The sequence below is a fragment of the Bombus terrestris genome, chromosome 17, assembly GCF_910591885.1.
Source record: "Bombus terrestris chromosome 17, iyBomTerr1.2, whole genome shotgun sequence".
Lineage (NCBI taxonomy): Eukaryota > Metazoa > Arthropoda > Insecta > Hymenoptera > Apidae > Bombus > Bombus terrestris.
In genome coordinates, this window is record NC_063285.1 from 11,213,861 (window position 1) to 11,232,381 (window position 18,521).

General features: G+C 40.9%; 2 protein-coding genes across 10 annotated transcripts in view; one reads left to right on the forward strand and one right to left on the reverse strand.

Moving 5' to 3' along the window:
- Nucleotides 1-8: 8 nt before the first annotated feature.
- Nucleotides 9-1,870, forward strand: LOC100651506 (single-stranded DNA-binding protein, mitochondrial). 3 transcript variants are annotated; one of them, XM_020867463.2, is made up of 5 exons: nucleotides 9-165; nucleotides 245-332; nucleotides 708-827; nucleotides 988-1,228; nucleotides 1,440-1,870. In XM_020867463.2, exons 1-4 carry the CDS (start codon nucleotides 154-156, stop codon nucleotides 1,188-1,190), a joined length of 423 nt encoding a protein of 140 aa, XP_020723122.1. In that variant the 5' UTR covers nucleotides 9-153; the 3' UTR covers nucleotides 1,191-1,228; nucleotides 1,440-1,870. The 3 variants fall into 3 exon arrangements, with proteins under 3 accessions (XP_020723122.1, XP_012173425.1, XP_003401943.1); XM_012318035.3 differs by having other exon boundaries at nucleotides 988-1,201; XM_003401895.4 differs by lacking the exon at nucleotides 1,440-1,870 and having other exon boundaries at nucleotides 988-1,261.
- An 86-nt stretch (nucleotides 1,871-1,956) lies between these two features.
- LOC100651145 (ets DNA-binding protein pokkuri) overlaps nucleotides 1,957-18,521 on the reverse strand; it is a 31,763-nt gene continuing 15,198 nt past the window's right edge. For 2 of the 7 annotated variants that reach the window (XM_048413604.1, XM_048413605.1), the window contains exons 2-7: nucleotides 17,858-18,018; nucleotides 14,406-14,709; nucleotides 7,744-7,989; nucleotides 6,176-6,838; nucleotides 4,872-5,121; nucleotides 1,957-4,275 (exon numbers count right to left, since the gene is read on the reverse strand). In XM_048413604.1, the coding sequence (XP_048269561.1) occupies nucleotides 3,969-4,275; nucleotides 4,872-5,121; nucleotides 6,176-6,838; nucleotides 7,744-7,960 (1,437 nt within the window). In that variant the 5' untranslated portion in view covers nucleotides 7,961-7,989; nucleotides 14,406-14,709; nucleotides 17,858-18,018 and the 3' untranslated portion in view covers nucleotides 1,957-3,968. Of the gene's footprint in view, nucleotides 4,276-4,871; nucleotides 5,122-5,202; nucleotides 6,043-6,175; nucleotides 6,839-7,743; nucleotides 7,990-14,405; nucleotides 14,710-17,857; nucleotides 18,019-18,521 lie in introns of those variants that run through there. The other 5 variants (XM_003401892.4, XM_048413606.1, XM_020867459.2 and 2 more) reach the window with 4 other exon arrangements.

Here is an 18,521-nt window from a genome sequence, read left to right on the forward strand (position 1 = left end):
AACTCCGGCATATATTGTGTACACATGTACGGCATGTATTGTGATTTGTTATCAGTCTTAAGTACGTCTGTAAAACGTGATTTTTCGTAGAGTATTAGATTCATTTTTCGTTTCAGTGCTCTACATCGTTTCATTTCATACAAAATAGTAAAAATGCTTCGGCAGGTAATCTAGAATTACGTTATATAAGATACAAAATTCTATGAGTTAACGTATAAGATTAAAAACATTGCGTTATTTTTAGGTTATCCCACGAATAGTCCAAAATATCCAAAAAATCGAAAAAAGACAATTATCTGCTGCTTCTATTGAGAATACGAAACTAGAGAAAAGTAAATAATAACACTTCATCTTTCTTTTACAATACACTAACAGTCGTCATAGTTATAAAGAGTTTAGTGTGGAGAACTTTTAATTTCTTAGATCGGCGAATTTGTTTAAGTGTTTTATATCTAAAGTGAAAAATATGAACATCAATACGATGCTTATGATATAGAAATAAGTAACATACACAATTTATGTATCTTTAATTGAAAAGTGAATTTCGATATAAATCATTTGTATCACGTGCTTTTGACAAATACAATAACGTAGTTGTGTACATCTTGATTCTATCACAAGCAAGTGTTTAAAATTTTACCAGATAAATACGATTCTCTCTCTCTCTCTCTCTCTCTGTTAAACATTAATCGTACGCTTAATCGTAGCTATAAATCAAGTTACCCTACTAGGAAGAGTAGGAAGCGATGCACAAAAAAGGGGTACCGAAGATCATCCTGTTGTTATATTTTCTCTTGCCACGCACAGCAACTATAGATATATGAATGGTACGTAGAATTAATTAATTAAATACAACATAAGTTATATATCGTAATGACTTTGAGTTATTATATACACGCGAGAAATTTTACACATTTAATTTATTAGTCATTCATTTTATTTAACTTCTACTTTATTAAAATAAAACTATATCGAACAAAATTTCAGGTGATTTCGTGCAACGGACAGAGTGGCATAGAATATGCATTTTTAAACCAGCTTTACGCGACACAGTTTTGAATTATTTGAAAAAAGGACAAAGGGTATACGTCTTAGGAAAAATAAATTATGGGGAATTTAAAGATGAAGAGGGTGTTGTAAAGCCAAGTACTAGTGTAATAGCGGATGATGTGATATTTTTCCAGTCTTAAACTATTATTACGTAAGAATTTGTCATGTATCTTAAAATGTATGTAAAATATATAAATGGTATCAAGAGTAACAGCATATTTTTGTTTTTAAATATGTTCATATATCAGAGTTATATATAATACTATATATATATATATATATATTATTTTCTTTATGTTATTATTTTATAATGTTTCCATTCTCCTCGAGAAGGATAATAAACTAGCTCTTAAGGTTAGCTTAATAAGTAAATAAATCTTTATTTACAGATTGCTCGTCCACTTGCAATGAGTTATACAATAAACAGTTTGCAATTTTCTAAAATTGTACAGGTTTTATTTTCTACAAAATCTGTAAATAGAAATGAAATATAAACTTTGTCGGCAGATTGGAAGGGAAGAGGATTGTAAATGCTGGGAGATAAAAGAATTTTCCAGGGCAATGATGCTCTTTAAAAATTCTACAACACATGCGTGATACACATGTATATGATATATTTCTAAGGATAATATGACAATTCGAACTAAGATCGTAATCGAGATCGAGACATGGATTTCTGCATTGCGTAGGGAATATTCTTTTTAGAACGTCCATTTTTAGAGTGAGATGTACATTCGTATGTAATCATGTGTGTATAACGTTTATGGATTGACACGTAAGTCTAGTACTTACGAATAAATAATTTTTAGATACAATCACACTTTAAGTGTATTAAATTGCATGTATAGGAATATCAAACTTTTGTTACGGTCCAAATCTGGGTTGTCTTGAAGAACACAAATTGCATATGTGTATTTCAATATATTTATCATTAATATAAATTGTTCTCTCATGAAAATTATATACACGATTGTTTGTTATGCATTTGCATCTTTTTATGATAAAAACTTCACGTAGATCACAGTATACAAATAGCGAAATACAACGGTTTTTTTTTTTTCTTTAGTTATATAAATCTCTTGCTTGCTAATGCACTTTTCATATTTGCAGACTTATTTGTCTTTCCTTGTCTTACTTTCTTGCGCACGCTCACTCATTCGCACATACGTAAACGTACATTGATTCACTCGTAAGAACTTTTCCATACTTTCTGTCCCGTTTGTATGTGAGTCTTTTGTAAAAAATACGATCTTAAAACCACTTTCTAATCATACACACGCCTTCGGTCCCTAGTTACATACCTTTTTTACTTTTTCTTTTTTTCTCTTTTTCTTTTTTTTTTTTTTCTTTTTTTGTTTAAAGTCTAGGTTCCGTTGGCGAGGAATGTGAGTCACAATCGCATCGACAACGAACGTAGAAATTTCGATTATAAATTTCTCTTCGGTACTAAAATATATATATATATATATAATATATATAGAGATTTATTTATACATAAATTTATATTCATATATATATGTATATATATAACTCTGGCCCCGAATTCCTTAAAACTCTCGCACATTTTTGTCTGCTTTTATAGAGTTTATTATATATATATATTTTTTTTTCCTCAATAGCTCGTCAATTTATGTACAAGTATCTACTATAGATGTAGGGATACAAACGATCTTCAGTATCGTTTTGACCACTTGAAGCGGTGATCGCGTCATTTTCCCCTTTTGTTTCCTTTTATACAGCACACTAAACTAAACGCTAATATGTACGTAATTACCGACGATTAGATTGGCACAACTGAGTCGGTGCAACGGGAAACTAGTTTCGAAATTTTCTCAAATTTAGTTATTTAGAAAACGGACCGCGTAACATTGGATCCTCTTTAAACGATTTGAGCTATATTACGTTAATTTTAAACTAATATCAATTGTTGCTCGCAACAATTCCTTTTCCTTTTCCTTTCCTTCGTTCAAATAAGAGAATGTTGGATAAATCCAATCTCTAGTTATACTTAAAAGTATATCTTACCCCGGGAAAATTTACTTTCAGGTTAAAGTTTACATCACAGAAGAACTTTGGAATAAAATAGCTGGATCGTTTCCCGAACACCGTTTTGTACGTTCGTCGATAACGCTCGATAAGCATTTCTAAAGTAGTTCGTTGTAGAAGCGAGAAACGTTTCACACTCGCACACGTGCGTTCACACGAAGGATGGAAAACGGATGGCGGAATATCCGCGAAAAGTTCAAGCTTCACTGAAGCGTCCTCCACAATTGTAGCACGACAATTGGCTCCTGGCGTCCTTGACAAGGTTCCGCGCAGCCAATTATATATTCGAAACGGGTGGAAATCGATGGACCGCTGTTTGTTCGTTGCTCATCCTCGAGCCCGATTCAAAGTCGATTGGACGTTGTTCGAAGTTGCGGCCAACGTCGAAATAATAACGCATCGTGATGCAGTTTACCATTCGAGGCGTGTCATCGGCTAATCATGGCCGAGGCAACGTCGTTGCTGCTTTGGACACCGTTCTTTTCGTCGCTTGACGCGGTAACTCGCACGATATTTTTATTTATCAGTCTTTCGTCGTGTATTTGCCCTGTAAACATCGATCGCAACTCGATCGCCAGTTTGTAACTGACTTGTTCGCGGATCTTATTTGAACAGTGGCTGAAAAATTACGATCTAGCGATGTTTGTACGGCAACGAATATCCCTAGATGCGTGTGTCATTCCGACAGCGAAGGCTAGAGTGACTTTGTCAAGATAGCTCGCGTATTTAACAGAAAGTACATCGATATTTTTCGCATCATCTCGGAACACGATCGTCTCTGATCAAATAACGAGTACGACGTTCTATAGTACAAGATCCGTTGACTCGGTTGGCGTTAAAAACGCACAGTCGGGTCGGGGCTACGTCTCGCGTCACTTTTTCTCTTCGGACTCTTGATTAGTTTTCACGAGATTATACGCGTGACTTCTATACTTTGCGGGTGGATCGTGAAGAGACAGAGGTTGCTGCTGTTGCTGCTGCTGCTGTTGCTGCTGTTGTTGTTGTTGTTGCTCGCTGGATGGCTGACTCATACTAGACATGGAGAGGTCCGTCGGCATATCGATTTCCGGCTCGACGCCACTTCCGCCTTCTTCTTCCGGCTCTGACTTTATCCGCATTTGCTGACGCAGCAGAGATATGTTCTTTATGTTCTTCAGCTCCGTTGGATTTCGCAGAAACCTAAATACATTGAAACCTGTTATAAACGAGTTCTATTCCATTTCGTAGGAAGCTCGATATTAAAGTTTCAACTTCTTAACTCGACTGAATTACGAAAGCAATTAAGTACATATATAGAGGAAATTACTTCATTTCAACACGTACGTAAATAGTTAAGGGTTTGAATAACCTCCAATTATGTACGTCTTTGTGCGTTTCGCTTTTCCTCGACTAGCTTTTATGCATTAGTTGTAATCGTCATATTATAAATATTTTCGTTCGACAGCTTTATATTCAAGCGGCTCTATGAAAATACTTTTCATTAAAATCGTATAAACATTTCCTTAGTATTTAATTTGATAACGGAAGAATATTTATATAATAAACTTTGTACATATCGTTATTATTCAAACTTTCCGAGGATCGAGCCAAATTACCAAGTATTCCTCAAAATTTATCTCTCGAATCGATGAAATCGTTTCTTCGATCAACTTGAAATGTTCCTACTTTTACGAAATCGTCTCAATTTCCGCAGCTTATTAGATAAATATCTGTATTATCTCGCCGTTAGTTGGCAATATGACAGCTAAATTATTACAACGACGGAATCAACTTACTGGTAACAGTGTCGTTCTCCTTGGACCTTTCGCAAGATGTTCACTCGGTAATAGTATCGGAGGGCTCTACTCATTTTATCGTAATTCATGGAAAGATGATTCTTCTGGATGCCCCAAAGCCTCGCGAGTCCAGGGGGGTCAACGATTTTAAATACCCCCGTTTCCCGACTTTTCCACGCAATGTAGTGCGTATACCGTTGCGACGGATCGTTCAAAAGTTGTTGCAGAAAATCCCACAAAAGTCTACCATCTGCGTGACAAAGAAAAAGGAAATGTTTTTATACGTCAATTTCGAGTCAGCTAATCTACGATATCGTTATTAATTATATCATCAGTGTCGTATTCTTGTTACCATCTGTACTGAATATAGTTAAGAACAAGTTTTTACAGGACAGTTTGGATATTTATTACGAACGTATCGTAGAGTATGCGTATATCTGAGTGCGTTACTTTAATATTTTGCTATCGTTGCTATCTAGTACAGAATTTTTAGGACCATGACCTTCGCAAGATTGATTTCAGATGCGTGTCAGGTACTCGTAGTGTCGCGTTGCGAGAAATAGTAACGAATAACTTTGATACACGACCATCCGATTATTATCAACATCTTCATCGAACGAACCGATCGTTCTTTGCCGTCTTTATCGAGCCGTTGCTTCGATTATCTTCGATATGTACATATCTACGAGTCTATGTCGATTTCTATGTAAAAAGTTATCGGATCCGTGTTTGTAGACGATCGACTCGCGTTCTTCGCGGAAAATTCGCAAACGTCCGAACTGGCAGACAATCGTCGACGAACATGCGTTCGCGGTCAATCTATATACGCGATGCAGGCAAGAGCCTCGTAAAATGCACGTCCGCGAACAAGTATCTCGTTCTCCATTGGAATGCAAAAGAAGGGGCAACGTCTGCGGGCAAACGTAGGAAGAACGTTCCTTTTTAGCCCGTTTGGCAAGCAACGATCTCGCTGTACAATGGGTAGGATTTACGACGCGACATTTGCTATCGGGACAAGGCAAGACGAGAGTAGAAAATTGAAAGATACAGGCTGTTTGTCGAAATCGCTGGAAAGCCGCGTACCATTTCATCGTGGACATGTCGCGAGGAATCGTCGGAGGTCGAAGAAAGTGCCGTGGAATCCTCTTGTACGAACACGAACTCCTATCAACTGGACGAAAAATGATAAATAGCGGGGACGAACGAATGGACCGACGATCTTACGCGACAGACGCGAACACCGAGAGGCGAAGGCTACTCGGCTCGTGAAATCCTAAAGCTAATATCCGCGAAGCGCTACTTACTCGTGTTGGGTTCCGGGGAGTCGCTGGGGAAAAATTCTCTCGCAGCGCTGGCAGGGTTCGTTCTGAAGGCACCGGGCGTCAGAGGCATCATCGGTTGCGTTAACGTGGGACTGGGCTGATCCTTGACGCAAACTTCGCTTAACCTCTGCGCTGCGAGGGCGGTCGGGGTGGCCGGTGGGCTTCCCGTCGCCGCCTGTTGATTGTCCTCGTCCGAGTCGCTTTTGTAAACCTGACTCTGTGTACCTTCCGTGTGCCCCGGCGAACCCGCTTGACTGTCGACCGAGGGCGCCGGGGACAGCGTCACCGAATTCGCCGACATCAACGAGGCCAGATTCGCCGTGTACGGGTTCTCCGTCCACGTTGGGGTAGGAGGATGCGAATGGGGGCTGAGGGGATACGCGGACGGTCTCGTAGGCGTCACTGGACTGCTGGGAAGACATCTTTGAAGTTGGCTAAAGTCTCTGGCCAGCATCGACAGCACGTTGTGCAACACGTCGCCAGCGCCTGGACACCTCTCTCCCAAATCCGCCTTTGTCAGCAGGCAGAGCGCCTTGCCGTTCATTTGGAACATGTCCATGTCGAATTGGGGTAGGTCGAATTCTCGCTCGGCCCATCGCAGGAACGTCGCCACATCCTCGCGAGACCATAGCCGTGGATCCGAAGCTGTTGAACATACGCGTTCCATTAATTTCTTTCTTTCTTTCTTTCTTCTCTTTTTTCCTTTACGCTTATGGTCTTTTTCGTTGGTTCGTCAAGACGACGGAGAGACCGAGTCCGATTCGACGACTCGAATACGCGAATACGCGTGTATCGATGCTTTTAATAAAAAGATACATCCAGCGATTAAATACATTTCGCGTCGGTTACGTAAAAATATTACTTAATCCGCGACTACGTGTACAGGTACGTACTTTTCTTCGTACTTTCATCGAATAACGTTATAGCGTTTCTACCAGTTCTGAATATAGTTGCCAATTACAGGCAATTATGTAATTTTGTCGCAAATGCAAAACGTTGTTGCGTCTATAACGAAGTATACGCGCAAAAGTCGAAATTTCGACCGCATCCAGAGTCAAGTCGTACGCGCCGCTCGACGCGATCGTTTCACGGTGTAATTTTAAATCGAAATACGTACGAAAAGCGAATCAGTGTTGGTCCAAAGTTCGAACAACCTCCGTAATACATTTTTCGCTCGAGTAAATTTCACGAATGGCAGTTGCAACGACAGACGTATTCGTACGCGTATTTAATTATGCGTTTCAATGACCACGTACTCGGACGTTAAAGGTCTCTAATTCATGCGTATTTAAATACTCGAACACGCTCGTGTCAACATATTCATATTCTAATTCATGAATCGTAGCAACGATATATGAATAATTGATATTAGATGTTGTTGGAAAATATGTAGCTGGAAAAAGAAGGCGATATGAAATAACGGTAGTACGATGGTTAATGACAATAACGAGAGTTAACGACCAGCGTCGATAAACGCGAACGCGTTTTTTCCATCGAACAAAATTTGAAGGTTCAGCGAGTAGAGGAGACGAAAATCGAAGGGAACTTACCCAAACTAGCTGGTAGATGCGTCTTGAAATCGAGAAAGGGACTCGGTGGCGGATGAGTGGGTGGAAAATTCATGGCAGGTCCGTATCGCCAGAGCAGCTCCGTCGGGCTAAAAGGCAGAGATATACCCGGTGGTAGTCGAGAGTCCATCCCCGTCATTCCACCCCCGGCCGAGACCGGTGGCAATTGCGGCAGCTGAATCGACGGCAACAATTTCATAACACGTTTTTCTCTCTATCTTCTTTCCTCTGAAATCGACAAAACACCAACATTTTCAAACACCGTTCGACGACGATCGTTGTCTCGAATTTTCCGCGATGGTTCGCCAAAGTGGCTTCGATCATAACGTATTATCAGGTCAGACTTCAAAGTACTATCGATAAATTCGTACGTCTATTTTGACTTCGATGCGAGTAGGAAATTAACAAGCAGGAAAAAAGTGCGTTGGAGACGCGAAGGAAAGGCAAAGATATCGGCACGCGAAGGTCGTTGCGCCATTGTTCCGCACCAGGAAATTCTCGTTCGGGAAGCGCCGACCACGTGAACCGATCGTGAGACGGAGAAAGAAGCTCGCCGTGGAACGAAAAAAGAGAGAGAGAACGATGTTAAAAGGAAAGAACGGAAACGCCACGACACCCAACCCCTCCGCCGTTTTTTTTCCTCCGATCGACTTTACATTTTACATGGTGTGTCGCGTGGACCTATTTTTGCGAACCTATCGATTACGTCGATCGTCGCTTTTTATACGACACACGCAAGAAGAAAAAAAAGGCAAGTTGCCGCAGACGCTGCTAATCATCGCTGGCGGAAAAGAAACAGGATGCATCTTCGCTTATGCCCGACCGCCCATAAAAGTCGGCAGACTGCGCTCGTACGAATAACAAAACCTCGATATATCTCTACGGAGAAGATATTTTTAAGCAGAGATATCGACGTATATACGTACGTATATGCGGATACGTCCTCGCCAGTTTCTCAAACTGGTAGCTCGAGGCAGGCTTCGGCGTTATCCGTGATCCGTATCGATGCGATTCAATTCGCTATCGAATTTAAAATATAGATAATCTCTTTTCTTCTACTTTATTATACCGTTACGGTGCAATGATATTAGACGGCCTTGGTCGGATCATCGAGAAACGCCGCGTTCTGTCCGACCGACGGTTTTTAACCGATACCAAAGAGAAATGTACGTAACGTACGTCGTTAGGAGCAACGAGAGAGGGAAATGACCTGACTCCGCGCTATCTTATTTCCCACTGCCTGCTCTTACCCTTGACGCACGAGCAACAGTCAAATAACGTGGGTTAATTCTCGGAATGTCACATCTCCGGATATACGAGCAAACACGGTGCCGGCCGGTGGCCGTATATCCGGACGTTGCTCTACCTACCGCTGTATTATACACAGTAGGATAGATACACGGTAATTATCGCGAGAGAGCCAAGTAATTACGACGTAACGCGATAAAATAGCGATATAATATAGTAACACCGCGACTATTATTCGCGTTAAGACGGACGAACGTAGAAACTTGTAAAATATCGGATATGTATTGCGATAGCTTTGCTCTAACGTAATTCACGGTGCGTTGAAAATTAAACGTTAATGAAATCGTACGCTTATTTGTTAAAAGAGCAACGAGGAAAACGCGGGCATCGTAAATCTCTCGTATCAAGATTTCGCCGTTCGTACTATCGACGCGAGGTACGCTCCTCCTTTATTTCCATTTGCCCAATATAATCGATAAACGCCGTATTACGTTGGAGCGTGTGCAATTCCGCATTGTCTCGTTACACGATATAACGTTCGATGGCGAAGATACGCGGCGAGAGATAAACCGGTCGCGAAGGATTTTAAACGTCCTAATTGCCAAAGGCCTGAAAGGCAGTTTTCGTTCGGAGGATCGTTCGAGCGGTTTCTCGCGTCGATTACGACTTCCGGTACAACTTCCTCCTTTCGTTGGCTCGTCGCAACCTCCGAGCCGGAAATGCCCGTTCTGGATGCTCGATCGATCACATTCCGTCTACCGGATTTCGTTCTGCCAGACATACGCGACTTTATCTTTACCACCACTTTGCCCAACCACATCGTCTTCTCTTTATTTATCGGAAAAACGACGTTTAACGGTATTTAATAGAATTTAACGACGAACCTGACGTAGTAACCGGACGGCGGGCACTTTCGCGCGTTTCAAGGCGCAAAATTTTACGAAACGCGCGTAACGTGAAAAGACGTGCAAAGTATTTTCCACGCAGGTCGTTCGATCGTGTTCTCAAAAATGCGAATCCGCGTAAAAATCCGCTGGCCATCGATAACTAACATCGGGAATGCGCGACAACGTCTATCGAAACATCGTAGGCAATTAAAGGCGACGAAACTAAGGAAAATAACGATATCAGCCATTCTCTGCACTCTACAGTTTGCTCGTATATAATTTACCAGAGCATATTGCCCGGCGGAAAACGCCAAGTATTATCTTCGCCGATGAAAAGATTTTCATTTAGATGCGCCAGATAGCGTAGGTACTCCAGGCCTGCTATAATTCGTAGGATTTAGCGCTACAACCACTGCGACTCTGTCCTATCGCAGGCTACGAGTTTATTGATTTTGCGCGCGATTTCAACAAACATCGCTCCGTCAAATACCGTTTCGTCGAGTTATACTCGATGATATTTTGGTAATACTTTGCAATCTGGTCGGTCCATCTTTTCGATCTTTTTTTCGATTTCGACGCATCGAGAAAGGCTATCGTTCGAAAGCTCGACGCAAACAACACGTGTCCCGTAAAATTTTTGTTTCAACGACTGATGACAAAGATCTCGCGGCAAAGAAAACACCGTGGAAATTGTCTCTTTGGAATCGTAGCGTCACGTTGAAAAATCTCAATTTCCACTAAAGATAGTGACTCACTCGTTTTATACGTATTCTGAGTCATAACGTTTTCGTTGATTCACGCATTAAAAATTACAATGTAACGATAAAACCGAAATCATTCTTTCAAAAAAGGAAAAGCTAACAAACGCAACGATAATAATTTATACGCGTATATACGTATGCGTGTGGCTGAACATAAATTAGAATGCCAATGCGCTATCATACCAGAATATCGAAATATTTAATTATTTCTTAACACGAGCATTATTTATCGACATGCTTATTGATATAACGCGTCTCTTTAACAGACGGCAAAATTTTGTACAAAAGTCACGCAGTGAAAATAAAAAAAAAAAAAAAAAAACCAGACGGCAAGAACGAGCAAAATTAAGAAAAGGAAACGGTTCGAAAAACACGAATACATAATGTCGTACAAACAGAGATATGCATACGTACAGAAGCACATAATCCGAATTGGAATAGCGATAAATGTAAATATAAACATAAACAGATAGGAAGCGAACATTCTCCCCGATCTTCCTTAATGTCAGAGGTTCGTTATGTCTTATTCATAGAAGCTGTTGCGTAACTAACGACAACCCGAAGGAAACTACTACACAATTTGATCGACATTAGCTGTCCCCCACGCTTTCTGCCAACTGTTCGCTGGCAAACGCTATTTCGATATTTAGCGAATCATAATGTTCCGTCGAAACGCGAAACGCGCGAAAGATTACGCTCTCGATTAAAGCCCTAGCACGATACAAGCCCTATCGCTATTTAAGAGAATCTCACTTTGTTGGTAATTAGATTTTTTTCGCGTTCGACAGATTACGGTTATCGATTATTTATCGATCGATGTTAGTTCTAAAGATACAGCTAATGACTTTCTTGTAAAATCGTAGCACGTTGCTGTACGTGTGAAAAGCGGACGATTCTTTGGCGATAAACGACGTTACTCTCGCACCGTGTCAAAATATTTAAGGCCGTAACGCGGAGTCACCTAAAAAAGGTATTCCGCGAGCGCAAAATCCGACCAAGGAGATACGAAAAGAGAGAAAACTCGCTTGGAACAACTGGTCGAAAACGAACCAGCACGCGGACGAAGCGTCGACTCGCGCTTTGCTTCCTTATCGTTGTGCTATCGTACTTTGTCGCGACAAAATGTTACAAGTGTTACGCGGATTTACCGCAACTGCGTGTTGTTTTCTTTTTCTCTTTTATTCAACGTGACTGCACACCGTTTGTCGTTAGGCGATTGTTTGCCAACAACAGCGCGCAGCTTTCCGGATCGGACGGGAACGAGTGCTTTCGTCTTCGGCTATAATTTGTCAACAATCCGAATTGTTATCGGGTCTCGCTTGCTCAAGCAAACCGAAGAAACCTCGGGATCGACTATGCTCCTTTTCTCCTTTGTAAACAAAACAGCTGTACGAGAAACAAGCCAGATTCGTCTGTTTGCGCGTATGTCGCAAAACTGTTGCATAAAAAAAAAAGCGAGTTTGCGGTTAACGCACGCGATTCGAAGGAAAATAAAGGTCGCGAAAAGAAAAAAAGCAGGGAGTTGTAAAATATAAGAGAACTCCGAGCCAAGCACGAAATCGTTCTGGTTAACGGTAGAAGGCGGAAGATCCTTGAGGAGGATTTAAGATTTATCGCAGAGCCAAGAGTCGATTCTCTTTTCTTCCGGGTACTCGACTGCTTCCTCTCTCCTTCTCGCTTTCTTTATCTTACTCACAGTTTTCGCTAATTCCTGTCGGGCTTCGTTATGTGGCAATCTACTATTGATTCATCGATAACGGAGGATACATCGCTGATAATAAGTTGATTTATTACCGGCGTAATACAAATTGTATTAGCCGTTGATCGACTCGTGGAAAAAGTTGCCTCGAGAAACTCCTAAACAATTTAAAACGTCGCCGGTTTTACTCAAAAAACAATTTCGGTTTACGAGAGATTTTACCTATTTCTTTCCTTTCTACCACGTGATTCAGCAGCATTTTCAAATTACGATACGCGTATTCCTATTATTGCGAATTACGTAACACGGGTATTTACGGTAGACAAAGTACCGTTGATTTTATTAAAATTAACGCTGAGATTAAACCATCGTCGACTGTGCTGCCAAATTTTACCTATCTGTTAAATAACGAGTAACAGATTGAAAGGACATTTTAGTTGCCAGTAAGAATGAAATTTCTCGTTTGAACGAAAACGTGAAAAATAACGTATTTACCCCGTTTCTTACTTGCGAATGAAACGTTACTTTTTATTTGGATCTGATTGTAATAAATGTTGTATAATACCGTTTAATAAAAATAAATAACGATAATAGTAAATGAAAAATAAAGATCTATTCGTAAACAACATTTAATTTCGGTAATTAACTTCGGTATTTTAAATAACAAACAACTTATCTCTGCTTTTCGTTTCGACTACCGAATAACAAACGGCTCTCTATTTAAATAATTATATAATTGAGAATTTACTCGATAATGCCCAACGCATTGACTATGACTCACTTCTGAGAAAGCGAATAATTACAAAAGCCATGTCGGTTTTCACTTGTACAAACGTTGATATAAATTGGCCACGTAAGATTCGACGTTTATCATGGAAACAAGAAAGGAAAGAACAACAAGAAAAAAGCAGAAGCCGCGCGAAACCAAAGAATAAAGCGTCGATCACGTTAGCCGACGTTATCAGTCCACTTCCGCGTACAAAACGGATTAAAAGAAGGCTTTCGTACTTGACATTTCGTAATCAATAACTACAACACGCTTCCATGTAACATCGTCGACGACAAAAATAAAAGTACATATGTACTCTCGAGATGGAAATACCTTTGACAAATATATTCTCATTGTTTGAATTTAGAAACGTTTGCAATTTTACTTCTCACGTAGGTATGTGTGCGTAAACCGATGATTTATCGATATCGTCCGATATCGTACTTACATTCGCTTTTGTCGCAATCCAATAGATATTAATGTCATCCACTTTATACCAACGTTCTTTGTACTATAACCGTAGATTAAATTACTTGTAATTTACCGTTAATCTACTACGTTAATCTACTACGTACATATAGCTATAGAAAAATTGTCAAAACTTTGCCTCTCCAACGAGAAATCAAAGTGCCCTTGATTTTTCCCAATGGGCATTATGTATTTTCGACTCGACGATTAGCGGAAACGTTAATAGGGAAAATTATTGTATCCGAACCGAATTACGCGTCGGACAGTTCCAACGTCGACGATAGCAACGGAGAGAAACGCCGAAATCGACACAGACCGGACGAAAAGTGTAAACATCGAGACACGAAGGCACGCGCTTTGAACCTTTTTCTGTAATTATCTATAACTCGGGTACATGGGACGTACGTTCACCTCCTCCAACGTGGACACGTATCTATCAATCACCCTACGCGTTCTATACATCGGCTACGCGCACAGAACGCGCCAAGCAATTAGGTCAAGTCGTAGCTTGACGACGATGGAAAATTCTTCTCGTCCCGGAAGTGGAAACGCGTCTATTCCGAATCGCCAAACCCTGGTCGACGCGATCTCGCTCTGTACGCCGGAGACGCGATATCGAGGTAAGAAGCGAAAGAAGAGGAAGAAGAAGGATGGTTCGCCGGTGCCCATCGACTGTTCGAAAAGCTATCGTCCGAATTTCGCAAGCCAAGCATAGGAGACGGTACGAGAAAATTACATAATAACAGCGATGCATCTATAGAGAAGAGAATAACGAGGGAAAACTTTCTCCGGTCCCGGTACACTCTGCTTACCTCCTCTATAATTTTCGTTACGCTCCAACTGCACGATGATCTATCGCACATGCGCCACGTAAATCACCGATTACACAGATTTCCTCGCAACGCCGCGTAGATGATCGTTTAAACGGGAGTTTACGTAGCTTTGGGTGCTTATCTGGCGCAAACGCCTTTTACGAGAACGCCGGTACCGAGCCGATCGTTTCCGGAACGTCTCGATACGATAACCGATTTTCCTTGGAATCGAAAAGGGACAGGAACGCGAGGCCCTCGTCGATGGAAGCGTGCGCAGCGGCGAAAAGTATCTTCCTCTTGCATTCTGAAACGTTATCAGCCTTTAATTTCATCTACGGTTATGCAGAAAATTCACCTAGCGTACACCTACGTCGGCGAGTAACACTGGCCGAACATGGAAAAACGAATATAAACGGACATTCGAAATAAAAAAAAAAAAAAAAAAAAATACGCGATATACGATGCAAATTTTTCATTGAAATTTGAAATTTGGAATTCGTTTAAAAAAACAATACGATATGAGTTGCTTCCTATAACTTTGCATCGCAATATTTTTCAACGCGTATAGGTGCTTTTTAGCGTTTGCCTGTAATACACAGCCGAAGCGTATTTTCATTTTGATCGTGTAAACAATTGCAATTTCTGCTTTTTCCGCTGGTAAAACAATAGTAAAATAATAAAACTCATAAGTATATAATACCGCCGAAACATACTACCTGCTTCGTATGGATTCGTATGGTTTCGCTAGCTTTACATCTCGAGACAAGCTCGATGCTGGTACGCGATCGATGCTACGCACTTTGACCGTTTTCATCCGTAGTCATCCATAATTCGAAAACTAAAGTACCTGGGATATATTCTCATACGACACATTTTACTCGTTTTAACGTGTACTCGTGCAACTTGTCAAGTATGAACATGCATTTACGAATCTGTTTACACAACGATGACATACGACGCGTAAAACGAAGCGAAGGAAACGTTTTCCATTGAAAATTCCACGATAACCGAAGCCGCTATTATTATTGATCAGGCAAGCTGTGCGAAGTAATATAGTTTGAGGTGGCGTCAAATGAAACTGTAGTGGCGCCGCTTTCGTACCACTAACCGATAACCCAATACCACAACCGTCTCGCAAACAAAAATTGCCAATATACGATATATCGCCGTACGTCATTCCTTCTCTATTATCTCAATATAGTATCACTGTTCAGTCATGTTTTTCGCATTCAGAGTTTTCTCTATCGTTTTATAGACCAACGCTTCTTACATTTTTTCCACTCGCGACCCGGTTTTGACCGGCATAATTTTCCGCGGTTACATACGCAACAACGAGGTACGAACAATCGACGATAAATAAAGTTTGCATTTATAATTTTATCCTTTCCTCGTCTACCCATCTACCCATCTACCTACTATCATCTAGCCGTAAAAAAACGAAAACGCGATATCGTAAAATTTAACGAAAGCACGTAGATTCTTCGGATGCTAACGACGGTAGAAAAACCTCGAGTATACCGATGTAACGAAATGGTTTCGTTCCGATAAATACGATAATAACGACGACTTTACACGAATGGAAACAGCAAACGAAAGTGGCAGCCAAGAGGTGACTTCGCGTGCCGAGGCACTCGTGGCGTTCGAAAAAGAGCCTCCTCGATACTTCCAAGTACAAAAAGAATGTGACTCTATCGAAAGAGTTACGCGACTTGGCAGGCGATAAAAACATAATACGATGATATTAAAGGTATATGTTTAAAGAAGCTATCGATTTCGTATCGTCAAAGTGATTGTTCCATTATTCGAAAATTCCATTGTCCGAACGGTTTTGTCTCCCTATCAATTCGGATAAATGAACCTCTCTCTCTCTCTATATATATATATATATATATATGTGTGTGTGTATATATATGTATATATATATAAAAAGAAAAAATACTAGACGTTGGAACAGCCACTGCAACTCGGTGAGTGGAATGGAGGAAACGAAAAAAGGACCGGGGAAAAGAAGAAAAGCTGGGTTTCCGCGACCTTGAGTTGGTCGGTGAACCCGATGCTCGCGCGTCCGCTTACGTCACGCTCTCGCCAACTCACAAGGAAGTGCTTTCTCGTTCCTCCGCGGGCGGAAAGAAAGAGAGAAAGAGAAGCAGAAAAGAGAGATGCGGGCCGAGATAGCAGCCACTGGCGTAGCGCACTACGCAAACAAATCAACGTCCGTCCACTTACTGGTAGAGGCTGGTTCGAACAGAGCCGGTGCGGTAGACGAGTAGCGAGCAAAGCCGAATCTACACCGTACACTTTGAAGAATCGGTGCGGATCGTTGACGATTTGTATCCTCGTCTCATCCGCCGTGGTCCTTCAAACCCCAACGGTCGGTTCACGGCTTAAGTCGGCTTTGTTTCCTAACAGCCCCGCTACTTTTCCCTACTGCATCCGGATATCGAAAGCTAGGAAAGATTCGGTCGTGACGGATAAAAAGATGCGTGCTAACCAAGACCCTTTTGTCTTCCGCGTTGGTGTTTCGCGACTCAATTTCCGACTCGGTTTTCCGTAGCCAGTGTCGAGACCTATTTACGCGATCGCGGTCCGAAGCAGCCTTAAGCGAATCTTGGTCGCTTCGTCGACGCGAATGTCGCCGCCGCTGCAACGGTTTGACGCCACTCTTCGTGCAACGGTGAACGCATTATGGCCTCTGCGTTATCGCAATTAAGAACAAGCATGGAAACTTTTTGCACGCCGACGAATCGCTCGATAAACCGATACCGTGTTCGCACAGTGTTGGCGTTCACAGAGGAGCAGCCACGCGGAGGATAGAGGTACGCTAGCACGCAGATCTTCGTCGTTTAAAGTCCCCCAAATGACGCGGATGTCGATTTAGATAATTTGCTTAACGGTGCGTACGGTACTGGGTGCTCGTGCGTCACGATGGGCGTTATTCGAATAAACTTTTATTTTAGTCGAATAATCAGTCACGAATAAAATTTTATTCCGCGTCCTATTAGAATTTCTTATTCGGTCGTTCGTTTGTATCGTATCATATTCGTTATTTTTGTTATTCGTTGCGCAAAAACTAAATTATGTACATATATATATATATATATATATATATATATATATATATATATATATATATATATATATATATATATGTATTATAGGCCTTAATTCGCGATACAACTGAAATCAACAAAATTCTATGGTCCAATACAAGCCGAAAATCAAGGATTATAAAGATACGATTTTTCAGGTAACCGAGTTTGTAATTATATATATACATATCCGTTTTGCAAATTTACCGTCTATTTCATTTTACGGGGCAAACGTGCTACGGGCAACTTGATCAGGCACACGCTATTGCCTTTTAACGGTTTAACGGTTAATTATATTATTAGACCAGGTCCTTCGACGAACCTTTTCTATCTTTTTTCTACTTTTACCTGGTTCGTTAATACCTTAATATGGGGATTCCTTCTCCATGACTTGTATTTCGGTTTTCGTATTTTACTGCATCCAGTCCAATTACGTGTTTGATGGATGGGATCTTAAGACGTTCGTGAAGTGTCTGGTTAGAGATATACCAAGGAGCATTTGTCATGATTCGAAGGGTTTTCGGCTGAAAAGTTTGAAGGATCGTCGTGTTAGATGGTTTCTTCGATAATATTTCGTCTCGTAATATTACGCGTAGTAGGATTATGATTCTACGTAAAAGTTTGAAAAAAAGTACGCGCAACGTTTCGCGTTTTCCCAAATGATTACCGTTTGTCCGTGAACTTTCGTGTGCCGCGAAAGCTCTTTCGAATCCATTATATCGTTTAAATTACAGGAAACGCCGCGGCGATAATTCACGTTCGAAGCCATGAAATTCCCAGTAAGCGGTGATTCTATCTGCCGTATCATCTATAATCCGGTCTTTCTTCGTCCCTCTGTCCAGTTACGTAAATATGGAAATCCATGCGTGTACATCGATCATGCGATATCGTTACAACGATTATAACGATTCATTTCGTTAATCGCGTATATGCACGCACGGAACGAAAATTCGTGTCTGAAATCTTCGAATTCGAACGATTATTAACCCCACTGTGATACTCGCATTCTTAATTCACGATCTTGGCT